The 12,911-nt window shown below is 45.2% G+C and overlaps 1 protein-coding gene and 1 long non-coding RNA gene across 3 annotated transcripts in view; one reads left to right on the top strand and one right to left on the bottom strand.

The window, feature by feature from the left end:
• Nucleotides 1-3,211, bottom strand: part of LOC131481445 (uncharacterized) — a 59,137-nt gene extending 55,926 nt beyond the window's left edge. Inside the window, exons 1-2 of the long non-coding RNA XR_009246339.1 lie at nucleotides 2,729-3,211; nucleotides 1,856-1,962 (exon numbers count right to left, since the gene is read on the bottom strand). This is a non-coding gene — a long non-coding RNA (uncharacterized LOC131481445). The remainder of the gene's footprint in view (nucleotides 1-1,855; nucleotides 1,963-2,728) is intronic.
• Nucleotides 3,212-3,230: 19 nt separating this feature from the next.
• Nucleotides 3,231-12,911, top strand: part of NSUN7 (NOP2/Sun RNA methyltransferase family member 7) — a 30,394-nt gene continuing 20,713 nt past the window's right edge. For both annotated transcript variants that reach the window (XM_004579136.2, XM_058670430.1), the window contains exons 1-4: nucleotides 3,231-3,326; nucleotides 3,585-3,991; nucleotides 8,998-9,056; nucleotides 9,411-9,541. In XM_004579136.2, the coding sequence (XP_004579193.2) occupies nucleotides 3,676-3,991; nucleotides 8,998-9,056; nucleotides 9,411-9,541 (506 nt within the window). In that variant the 5' untranslated portion in view covers nucleotides 3,231-3,326; nucleotides 3,585-3,675. The remainder of the gene's footprint in view (nucleotides 3,327-3,584; nucleotides 3,992-8,997; nucleotides 9,057-9,410; nucleotides 9,542-12,911) is intronic.

Below are 12,911 nucleotides of genomic sequence, written 5' to 3'. Positions count from 1 at the left end.
TTGGGGAATGGATGGGCCATTTCAGTATGTACCTGATGCACTTGGTCTAAGCTACCTTGAGGATCGTCCCACAAATGGGATGTCTGATGGTGTGCAGAGTCCCAAGCCACTTTATAATGTTATGTCATTGAAAAATGAGAAGTGCTGCAGCAAAAATTAATCATACTACTCCTAAGTAGCCATGATTAGAAACCCAGTTCTGGTGTTTAGGATTGTAAGTTTAAATACCTTGTTTCATATGTCTTTACATTTCTCTAACTGGCTTCAGTTGGACTGGGAACAATTTTATATATTCAGATCACATGGAAGTCAGTGAGCAAGTATCTTCAGAATGCCTATGGCTAACATGCATTGGTACTTGGGGTTAAATGCAAGGAATGCTAATTGATACACAGTTCAAATATCCCACTTCCTAGGGAAAGAAAATCACTCATTTTAGATTATTTTGGCAGAATTCCTGAGTATCTAACTCATAATTTTCTGTGCTATCCTTGATTTAATGTTCTGCTCATATTACAAAGCATAACTGAAACCAAGAATGTGTTTTATTGTTCCTCTCACAACAGTTGAATCTACACACCCATCTCTATGGTAACTTTTTACAGTGCTCACTGAAATTTAATAATCTCTCATCTAATCTTCCTTTCCAATACCTTATGTCCACAATTGAGGCTGTAAGGCAGAAATAAGAAGTAGGGAGGCAGGATTATTAGACACATGATTAAAAGTAAATAGTAACCATGAAATCGTTAACCCATAATTTTTGGCCCTAAGCTCTACCTTGGGGCTAGAAATTCTCTAATCAAATCTTATTTACAATATGGTTGAGTGCCAAAGAAAAAAGAGAAGCTCCTCAAATGATCTTTTGCAAGTCCATAATATTTTCTGTTTTACAGTCATTGTCTCATTTTTCTGCTGACTGTACTGGGTGACGCATGATAAAACACTAACCTTTGCATCTTTGTAACCATCTATGAATATCCATGTGTGAGAGCAGCAATCTCACCCCTGGCCACAAAAACACAGGTAACACACAGAAAAGATCTAACAAGACTATTTAGAGTACGTGGGTTATATGGGTTAGAAACAAGGCAGGAGGAGGGGAAATACAAGCATGTTACAAATAGAACAAAATCAAAGTTTGCCAAAATACAAGTTAGTTCCTGCTCACTTCCGTATACTCACTTTTTACACTCAGGGCTGCACATGGTGCCAGGCAAATAACAAAAATGCAATTGTATGCTTGTAAAAGTTATCAATGAGTGGAGTTATGCACCCACACAAGGTTATGGGGACACCCAGGAGGACACATAAGACAACCTAGGAAAATGGAAGTGGGTGGGCTTGAGTGGAATGGGCCATGGAACACAGGCCTGCAAGCAGAGGCTGCTAGTGTCCATCCGAGATCTAATCGGCCTTCCTTCTTCGGTAGCCGCTCCTTCATTCTCTAGCTGCCACATTTCCCAACAACCTTCACTGCTAGGTACGCCATGTAACCAAGTTCTAGCCAATGGAACGTGAGCACAGGAGATGTGGGAACCTTCTACATCATGGCCTTGAGAGGCACAGGCATGCCTTGCTCTCCCTCTTATGCTTCTGGAACAGGACATGGCGATATGCTGTTCTAGAGCAAGTGGCCAAGGGCAGAGGATCACAAATGCTGTGTGAGCTAGTAGACGCCCTGTAGCTGGTTTCCAGGCAGTATAACTCCTCCAACAAAGGGCAAAAACAGAGACCTCAGTGGTGGGCAAGGAGGACATCCACGGCACGTTAGGACAGCATGAGCTTTATGTCTTAGGGATGCTATGGTCTGCCTCTCCCTGTGTCTAGGTTATCAAATGCGGGAATTTCTTACCTGGTATTCTTCGCTTTTTAAGGAGGCAGTCTTTGATTTTCATTGTGATTGATAACCACACATAAATCCATGCAGCTTTTAAAGCTCATTCAATGCAAGTACTCATCCTGGAAGAAAAGTATAGAACCTGTAACAAAACTCAGGTGTGCAGAAAAGCCAATCAAGTCTTCTGGCTGGCTGTTCATCACCTGAATCAGCTTTCGACTTTGATTTTCCAGGCAAATTCCTAGGTGAAAATCAAAGGGGGGCGCTAGTGCAGAGAACCAAGAGGCCCACACGATTTAGGGAACGAATACATTCCTGTTTTGTTCCAGCCAGGGGCTTATTTTGGATCTCTGTGGCCAAGGCTGAATTTATCCAACAAATAATAGTTTCAGGAAAAGTTGCTGATGCCTGTAGTCAGCAGGTGCACAAGCAGGGGCTTTCAAGATTGGGGAGCAATAAAAAGATTGGAAATGTGGGGACTAGCTAAGGCAGGCAAGGACCTGGTCCCAGGAAACCTGGTTCCTCCTTGTCCTTATAAGATTCAGATTTTGTCCTGCAACAAAAACCAAAACTCTGCTTGGCAGGTGTGTCGACAGAAGGTTCAAATATCACCATTCACGTACAAAGTAAACAGGGACCATTAATCCAAGTTCATAGTTGAGAAAACAAACCAGTAGTCTTGACTACACCAGCTTTTTCAAAACCTGGTCTTTGCGACGACTGAGTCAGAATCACCCAGACTACGGGCTGGAAAATGTGAATTCCTGGGGCTCCCTCTTGGGAAGTAAAGACTATTGGGGATTCCGGGAATCTCTATGTTTTCCCAGGAACTTCAGCAGCATTCCCCACCACCCAAGCACTTTCAAAGTTGAAAACAACCGAACCAACCTGGAAAAAAGCGTTTCGGAACCAAGACAAGAGCAGGCGCTGCGGGCCCGGCGACGCCGTCCACCGTGCGCGGCCTGCCCTCGGGCCTCGAGGCAGGGCCGCCGCCCGGGTCGCCCCACGCGCGGAAGGAAAGGGCGCCAAATCCCGCGGGAACCGCCGGCCGCGCGCGCCCCACCCCGCCCCTCCACGCTTCCCGGTCGCCGTGGAGACTCGGGCGCTGGACCGGCCCACCGCGGGCGTCCAGGGAGGCCGGCGCGGCCCCGGTCTCGGCTTGCCGTCCTCGACTCCCGCGCTCACCCTTCTCCGCCGCCGTTCCCGCCAAAGACGGGCGCGTGAGGTCAGGCAGGGCCGGTGCGGGGGTTCGCTCGTGTTTTAAAAGGACGCCGAGCTCACGGTGCGCCGGAGGCCGGTCCCCCTGACCTGCACCCGGCCGGTGGGAGTGGCTGCATTGGAACCAAACGGCTTTCCAGGGGCCACCACCGCCGCCCCGCTCTCCGGGTCGCCCGGGGGCCTGAGAGCGACACCAGCCTACGGTACCCAGAGTACCGCGGATGTCACGTCTCCGTCCCTCAATCCCAGAAAAACATCTGCCCTCGGGGTAAGGGCGGACACGCGGCAGCCGGTGCAAGGGGCTGCAAGGGGCGCCTGCTTGGATGCCGGTGGGGGGCTGCGGGGCCGTCGGGGCACCCCTCCGCCCCTGCACCTGCTTTTGGAGTGTGTGCAAGTTTCCTGGAGTGCTTGGCCGGATCGCATTTATAGGATGCCTTTTTTGTTGGCCAGCCAATTAAAAAAAAATCTTTTATTATTCCCTTTCCTTTTCTATTTCCAAGGGAATTGACTTTTCCCCCCCTCGCAGAGACGATGCTGAAGGCACAAGGAAAAGCATTTCCTGGAACATCTGAGTTGTAGTTGGAGCTCCAGTGGGTGACGGTCAAAGGAGGAAAACCATGTTGAATTCCACCAGTGGCCTGGAATTTTCGATCCCCTTAGAGAGCGAGGAGCTCTCTGCCCAGCTCTCTTCCCTGGCGCTGTCGGGTCCGGTAGCCTCCAGCGAAAAAAGCTCAGCTGGCGTTCTGGAAAAAACTGGTTATCCGGACTCCGTGTATGTCACTGCGGCAAACATTTTTCAGGGCATTCGAGTCGAAAAGTCTCCGGAAACAATCATCATAAAGTATGGGAGTGAACCCTTGCGGTCTTTACCCGAGCCCACGGATGAGGCCTTGCAGCAGTTGTCCTATGAGCTGGCCTTCAGTGCCCTAAAGTGTGAGTAGTGGTCTTGAAAGAGCAGCACGAAAAGCAGATAATACAGAGAGAATTTTTGGAATGCACGATGCCCCTCCTTCCCTCCACCTGGCTCCCCACACACAGCAGGTTAACACCTGCCAGGTCCACTGCAAGCTTCTAGGAATTAGGGATGATCCTGTGATTCTAATTCTTTCCACCCAGAACTGTTCTGCTTGGTTGGTTTCTTTATCTTAAAGGCAGTCCCTGAGCCAAGCACTGTGCCTGCTTGTGGTCAACAGTGACTAACCTGAGCAAGGCAGCGCTTAGCAACAAGAACAAGCATCTAAGGAGCATCCTGGAAGGTTTCCCTCACCCTGGTCCTTCCGTTCATTCCCGGGGTTTCCAGCTTGTGTTGTAGTTGATGCGCTTTCACAGACATAAAACCAGCAAGGGAGGGTGGGGCGGGCAACCGAGATGGCAGACAAGGAAAACAGTTATCAAAAGGAAGCCAGCTCCGTTTGAGATCGTTGCATTTATAGCCAATCATTTTGAGGTTCCAAACTTGAGAATTGCCCTTCCTAATCTGCCTGGTGGATAATTATATATGTCTGCGTGTGGATTTCTTTCTCCTAGGTCCCCGTCAAAAGGCCCCGGGACAGTTGTCTTTTCATTCTAAGCCGTGACTATAAACTGCTTTGTGAACTCAGTGTAGTTTCCCCGAGTCACAGAAACGCTGAGAGTGTCAGCAGCGTGGCTCCGTAAGACGCGGCTTCCTAAAGTAACACCTGTGCCATTTCCTTAGTGCCACTCACAGGGGCTGGCACATAGGAGTCAGATGGAAAGAAAATGCCCCGCTGACTCTTTAGACAGGAACATATATTTTTGTAGCTCAACTCTGAAGCCAGAGATTTGTCATCACAGAGAACAGGTGTTGCATCAAGAAGGAAGTGCTCTGCCTGTCCTTGTCTTCTTCCCACTTGCGTGGCTTCTTGCCCTTTAAGCCTGGCAACCGTCCCTGTTCCTGCAGCGTAACCTCTCCCTCTCCCTCGCTTCCACAGCCAAAGGCCACGCAGTGAGTCAAATGGACATCTTTACACTTCGTCCTTGCAGGCTGGGCCAGCATGTTAACTGGCCAGTTCTCAATGTTAATGCTACAAAAAAAAAAAAAAAATGGGACATTGAGCCTAACCTTTTGAAATAAATTATAGAAGCTTCAGGCATTCTCTGTAAATGCATTAGCTAGATTGATGTGTAATAGTGGTCAGTGTGGTAGATTATCATTTTCTTTATCTAAATTCTATTTTCTGTTTTATGAAAAGGTTTTGTGATGGCTTGATAGATTTTCTTTAAGATTTATTTCTTATTTGTAAGTTACAGATACATACCCACATGAGAGAGGGCAAGAGAGAGCTTTTTCATTTTCTGCTACATTCCCCAAGTGGCTGCAACGGCCAGAGTTGAAACAGACCCAAATCTCCCAGGTCTCCCACATGGTGGGCAGGAGACCACACTTCGGCCATCTTCCCCGAGCCATTAGCAGAGCACTGAACTGGAAGCAGAACAGCCTGGACAGGAACCAGTACCCCATGGGATGCTGGCTTTGCTGGCAGTAGCTTAACCCACTACACCACAATGCAGAACCTGGTCTGATAGATCTTAATAATCCAGGAAATCGTCATTAGATAGATCATGATCAGAGGACTTTATAAACTGGCGTTTCCTTGAAATACTTCTTATTAAAAGTTAAAATTACAAGATGGTGTTGTTTATATGTTAGAAATATTGTGATAATACAATATTTCTTCAAATTGTTGACTAACTTTGGAATGTTCAGATACAATATATTTAGATTTCCTAACTGCAGTGGGTTTGCCAAGATAATTAGGAGCTTGATGTTTTGCTTTGAAAACATGAAGGCCCTTGTACATTTCATGCTCATCTCCTGTCTGTTCTGAGTCACTTTGCCATGTGAGAGCTGGTAAAGGTGTGCCCGCACTATACATTTGGTGGTCAGGGAGTTACAGCTCAGAAGAGAAAACTCGGGCTTTCTTCTCTGAGGGTTTAGGAAGTAAAGCTGGGCGGGTTATTGTTCAAACTAAGTAAGACCTGGGTAACAGGCCCTTTCCTTCGGGAGTTTGTGAACGGGTAATAAGATCACATTTCCATATTTTTTTGAGGAGGCAGAAGGCAATAACAGGAACATTTCTTCATATACTAAGGGCAGATGTACTTGTTTGAGTTGTGTGTTATGCATTTCAGCCTTACTGTCAGCTGCTCGTGGATGTCCCGTTTGTGTGCAGGCTGTTTCAAGTAGAAGTGTATTTCACTTGCACAGAGTGAAAAGACTCCGTATGCCTTTGGAAATGAAGACTCCCACAGTCCTGCTTTGCCAAGTACCCTACAGTCAATTTTTATTTTGCTAAATAAGGTAGAATTGATAAGGAAGAGAGAAGCCTGTTCTTCTGAAGCTTAACTTCTTTCCAAGTAAAGTACTTGTGGACAATTTTTGTCAAAGATCTCTGTATGTTTAAAGGAATACTAAATGTTAAAGAAAGACTAGTAAAATGATTTCCTAAATTAATGAACAACAAAGACCAAACAAAACAAGCCAAAGACCTGTCCCTAAAATTGTCGATCTTTTTTCCTGGCTTAATTCTTCCTTCTGTATGTCCAAGTTTGTATAGAATTTGGTGCTGTTTCACTCCCAGGAACTGACCCTGGCATTTAGCCTGGTAGTTTTGGAATCTCAACAAGTCAGTGAAAAACCTAGTCAGTGTCTAACATGATTGGGTTGTATCTGTTGGCAGTTGGTAATTGCAGTCGGGGGTTCCTAAGGCCAGCAGGGGTCAACAGCAAGCCAGGGCTCACAGAATCCAACAGAGTTGTTAGATTCATCATGGCCTACAGTTTGCCATAACAAAAGGATGCAGATTAAAATCAGCAGCAAAGTAAAGATGCACAGGGCTGAGGCCAGGAGAGACCAAAACCCAGCTTCCTGGTGGAGTTCAGTGGTCAGTGTCCACCTTGGGTTTTCATTGAGTCAGTCTCTAGACTACAAGCACCTACTGTGTGGCTGACCTTACGTACTCAGTATCTCCATCTTGTCAGGCTGACATTGTGTGCCCCAAGGCGCCATGTGAGCAAAGATAGACCTGCCCATTAGGATACTGTGAGGGCTTAGGACCAGGCAGGAGCCAAGCCTTTGTCCACAGTGTGCAGTGTGATCTCCAGGCCTTCTGTGTTAATTATCGACTGCCCGCTAATTCATTAGGAAAATGATCTAAATCAATAACCTCTTAGGCACTGGTTGTCACATAAGAAGTTAAAGCAGTTCTCTTGAGTGACAATGAAAGTATGTTATATTTGAGTGAGTAGCTATAAAATGTTCACAGAACACTATATTATTTGATATACATGTCTTTTGAAATGAATGGTTCTCTTTTTGCCAGTGAAAAAAAAATGGGCAAAGCTCAAGAAGAGAATAAGTGATTTACCTAAAGAATCTAGCAGAGGGACCAGTGTTTGGCACAGCGTTCAAGATGCTTCTTGGGATATCCTGGAGTTTGAGCCTCCAATTCCAGTGTCTTGCTAATGTGGATCCTGGGAGGCAGAAAATGGGGCAATTCAAGTACCTAAGTCCCTGCCCTTTATGTGGGAGACTTGACTGCTGCAGGCATGTGGGGAGTGAACCAAGTGGATGGAAGAGCTCTCTCGTGTGCTCTCTCTCTCTCTCTTTATCTCCCCCTGCCCCCCTTAAATAAGCAACAAACAAAAAAGCACCAAACACCTAGCAGAAAGGGTAAAACAGAGGAGTTCATCTGGTTGAAAGGGTAGTAGAATAGTAACCTCTTTCCCATTGTACTTTTTAAGTCGCATGATGATTTTGTGTTTGATGATGCCAGCTTCTTTCCCTTGGTACCTGCTTCATAGATTTTTAGGAAGTGTTAGTAGTTGTTCATCGTAAATGTGCTGCATTTCCCTCCTGACCCAGCACTTACCTTGCAGCACAGCAGGGCATTTGCCTTCAGGAGAGAAGGTTCTGCAGTCCTGTACATGAAGGGAACTGTGGAAGACAGAGAGAACCCGTGGGGAGTTAAGCAACACTGTCCATCTTTCCTTCAAAATGGGATGGATGACCAGAGAGACTTTGGGAGTTTCAGGGACTCAGTTATTAAGATTCCTCTTGCAGCTGATTTTAGGACCAATGAGAGAAAGAAACCTTGCTGTGCCTCGTGTGCTACAAAATAGGCATAGTAATTCATAGGGGTGATGTGTAAATTAGATGAATTAATACATGAAAAGCACTTAGAACACCTACCACCAGGTAGCATTATATATAAAGTATGCAGTTGGTATGTGTTAAAACTTTTGTCTACCTGACAGAGGAACAGAAAGACAAAGAGATCTCCCCTCTACTGGTACCTGACAGAGGAACAGAAAGACAAAGAGATCTCCCCTCTACTGGTTCAAGCCCCAAATGCCTGCCACAGTCAGAGGCCAGAGCCGGAAACAGGAACTCAGTCTGGGTCTCCATACAGGCTTCATATAGGGCAAGAACCCAATGGCTTGTACTATCACCACTGCCTCCCAGGGTCCACACAGACCAGAAGCTGGAGTCTGGAGCCAGAGCTGTAACCCAGGTACAGGGCACAGATATCTTACCTGGTGTCTTTTTTTCTTTAAGATTTATTTATTTTTATTTGAAAGGCAGATTTACGGATAAAAGGAGAGACAGAGAGAATGCTCTTCTATCCAATGATTCACTCTCCAAGTAGACACAATGATCGAAGCTGAGCTGATCTGAAGCTGTGATTGGTGGTTGAGCTGTAAAGTGATTGTCAGAAGGACTCCCTGTGAAAACTGAAGTCTCTGCTCCCAGACTAGTTGTTCTAGTTTTCCCACATCCCAAGTAGAAAGAGAAATCTTAAGGAAAAAAAAGTAAAGGTAATTTATAGCATAAGTTACAGTGTATTCTGATTCCAGAGCTTTCATTAGTCTCTTTTAGTTTTGGTGTCTGGGTAACAGGTATTTCCTTTGATTCGCAGATCAAGACATTTTGGAAACTATGTTAATAGACAGCTATATCTTTCCCAGTACCACAATAGTAAGTACACAACTCTTAGAAGTAGTTTGTCTTCCTAGTAATTTGTTTAATGATTATTTTTGAGGGTATTAGATTGCCTTCAGATTGAAATCATAACTAGTTTGCTTAATACAGAGACTTCTTCAGAATCTTCTCTACTTCTAATGCTAACTTTGTCCATTCACTTCCATGAATATGGTGCGAATGATTTTTACTGATTTTTTTTCTATTTTGTAAACCTCCTTATTTTCTACCCCAATCAGATTGTGTTAAGCCAGTTTCCTTCCTGATGTGTTATGAAATGCAATGGAATGGGAGCTATTGCTAGTAGACGTTGTGTGTGTACCGTTCTTTATGTGTGTCTCCCCTTGGTAGCCAGACCACTTGAACAGTCTTATCATCGTGATGCTGTATGATTTCCAAGATAGAAAATTCCAAACTCGTGTCCTTTCTGATAACAAGGAGCCTTTATCAGAAGTTCAAGAAGTAGAGAACCTTCTTAACAGGTAATATCTCAAATCAATACTGATTTGGTTTATTATTGGTAAATTCAGTATAATGTGTATATAAAGGTAAAAATGTTATGGGAGAGGAATGGAAATGTTCTGAAATTTATTGAGCAAACAGTCTTTAATGGGTTCAATACTCTGTTTAAAAATCAAATTGTTTCTGAAAGCTTGACTGTGTGAGCATGTGGAAAATCATGTAAAATTCTTAATACTTTTAGCAATTACATAAAGTTTATGTGAAACAGCCCTGTTTATTTACTTTGGTTCATTTAGAACTACTTTGAAAAAAATCTAACCTGTATCAAGTGATAGAATGCCTATAGTGGACAAGAATCCACTATTTTACCAAACTTAAAAGTGTTTTTGGCTTCATTTAGAATAAATTAACATCTTTTCATTTGATCTTTTTACCCTAAATATTAGCAGAAGCCTCCTAAGAAGATAATAAGTAGCACTTACCTAAAAGTGGGGGGGTGGATTCAGAGAACTAGTTAAACTAATGTTTATAAAATGCTCGGTTTAAAAACCAAACCATGTGGTAAATGTTCAGTACAAGTGAAGTGCCACTCGTGGCTGTGATTTGCCTGTGTCCACTGGAATCCATCCACTGGGAGGGTGATCCCCGCTGTGGCAGCGTTTCGAGGCGTCCAGGACCTAAGGGCTGCACCCTGCTCCCCTCTTCCCCCGCTGCCCCAGTTGTTCAGCGCCACCGTGCAAAGGCCTCGTGCCAGGAGGTTTGCTCTGGCGCTCCTGCCTTCCACTCGCTGCCACCTTGTGCAGGAAGGAAGAAGTCCTTCCAGGACACTGGGGCCTTGATGTTGGACTTCCCAGCTTCCAGGACGGTGAGAAGTAAATTTCTGTCATTTATAAATTACTCAGTCTCACATACATTCTTTTGCGGCTACAGATGAAGACAGTTCTGGTTCTTGTGTTTGAACTTGAGTGGAAAGCACAATATAGCAACAACAGTGGCTTCTCTGTTCCTTTGCTCTACTTGGAAAAACTCCCACTGTTGTAGCCCAAGGCGTAAGTTTGTAGGTTACTGAGACCAGCTGATTGCCTTGACATCCCAGTTCTAAATCCCCCTGAGAAGGAATCTGATTGGCTCAGTCTGGGTCGTGTGCATCCCCCTGGGCCAGTTCCATACAGCAGCAGAGTAGGGTTCTGATCTACAAATAAGACTGCTGGGAGCCAGCCCCTCTAGATGGTCTGGGGCTTAGGGGATGACCATGTTGTTCCCAACACAGTGGAACCCTTATAAGGTTAAAGTATACCTTAGTGTGTGTCATCCAAGATGACACATTCTAATTTATGAGGAAGAAAGAATGAGCAGAAACCTGAACGAGAATGGTTACTTTCTTAGAAAACTGTGTTGGATTCTTGTTGTCCCTTGCATGGACCTCATGTTTTATCATTCTTGGATCTCTGGGTACTGGTTTGTGTCTTCTTTTTCTTCATAGCTTTAGAGGTATAACCCAAGATAGAGTCCACTGTATTCTTCACAAAGGCAAAAGCTTTGAGAAGTCAATCCTCGTATAAAATGCAACTGTCATAATACTTCTGACAAGGTTTAAAAGAGATGTTAGCTTCTCGTTTCCCGTGTTTTCTTCCCAGCCCAAGACTCTACTTCTGCTGAATAACTCATTGAACCTTTGTGAGGCAGGAATTGGGAACAGGCAGCCAAAGATGGGAGCAGGGGAGGAGAGGAGGACCCCATGGAGGGGGACCCCATGACCCCATGAGACTCATGAGACCCCATGAGACCTCAGGCCTGCCACATCACAATGAAGGCATCACAACCTGCACAGTCATCATCCTGAGTCTCCATCCCTCCCCTCCCCTGTACCCATACTGTGTCTCATGCATCAAGTGATCTGTAACCTCAAAAAAAAAAAAAAAAAAAAAAAAAAAAAAACCACCAAACATTCCATTTTCCACTGCTGCCATCCAAATTCATGCCACTGTAATCTATGACTTGGACCTTCTAATAGCTTCCACGTTGGTTTCCTTGCCAATAACTCCTTTGCTGTGATCCATTCCACGTAGCTGAGAGAGTGATAATTTTAAAGAATGTCATTATACGGTCATGATGGAGTGTCTTGGATCAGCCTTATCCTCCTGCTTTAAACAACTAGAAAACTGGGCAAAATACATGTGGGAGAGGTTTTTGGACGTCAGACAAGAAGCAGCACAGAAACTTGGTCCCTGAGAGAATGAGAACAAATGAGATGAGCTCAGGGTAGTTCTGGCTTTCTGCCTAGAGGTACTTTCCGAACCGCAAGGAGGGAAGTCGGAAAGGGCGGTCTGGCTGGGCCAAGGAAAAAAGTCACATTTATTCAGATGCTTTGTTTTTCTTCCACGGTTCTCTCATTCCCCCATATTTCTCCAGAGCATTTCCTTTGTCAAAAATGTCCCCAAGCCCCTAGCCTGTGGGTTTGTACCTGTCACAGTCTCCCCACCCCTACTTGGGGATCTTCGCCGATGTCACCTGCCTAATGAGGGTCAGTGTGAACGCTGATTTTATTACATGCTTCTTGAAAATTCAAACAGCTCACCCAAAGATGATTTTTGGCATTAAGAAAATATTCAGTTTTTATCAACAGAGAGCTTAACAGCACTCCAAAATTGGACAGTTTTGTTCATTGTTAAGGCTTCCTGAACATTTTAAAGTCAAAAAGGACTTGCGTCTATTTCATTAAAAATTAACAGGATGAAATGGTTTACGAGTTAGGATTCCTTTGTGCAGCTGACAGATTAAACCAATCACAGAATGGACCCGGGGTACCTCGGAGGATGCGACCCTGTGATAGCAGGGAGGGCGATCAGGCGGTCAGGCAGTCTCCTGGACCCTGTCCTGCCCCAGCCTCTGCCCCTCCGCGTGCTCTGGCTCCATTCCCTTATCTTTCTGTGATCCTGGGGTGGAGGACTTAGCTGCCAGCCTTTGCATGTGGCAGGACCAATCCCTGGAAGAACTGGCTTCCTGCCTTTGCTCCCTCCAGAAAATGACTTGGTCCTGGCTTGAGCAAGTATGCACCCTCACCTCCGTCATCTGTGGCCAACAACACAGGCAGTTAGCAACCAAAGACATGAAATAGCAATCATCTTAAAAAAGGAAAGCATTTCTCATTTATGCCAATACAAAAGAAATTCCTGCCATATTAAGAATGGAAATAAAGGAGCTGGCACTGTGGTGTAGTGGGCTAAGCCTGGATGCCAGTTCCTGCCCCGGCTGCTCTACTTCCCATGTAACTCCCTGCTTGTGGCCTGGGAAAACAGTGTAAGACAGTCCAAGTCCTTGGGACCCAGCACCCATGTGGGTGACCTGGAAGAGGCTCCTGGCTCCTGGCTTCAGATCAGCTCAGCTCTG

This window comes from Ochotona princeps, chromosome 11 (genome assembly GCF_030435755.1).
Source record: "Ochotona princeps isolate mOchPri1 chromosome 11, mOchPri1.hap1, whole genome shotgun sequence".
Lineage (NCBI taxonomy): Eukaryota > Metazoa > Chordata > Mammalia > Lagomorpha > Ochotonidae > Ochotona > Ochotona princeps.
Note: the sequence above shows the minus strand (reverse complement) of the source record. Positions and strands in the feature narration are given on the sequence as shown.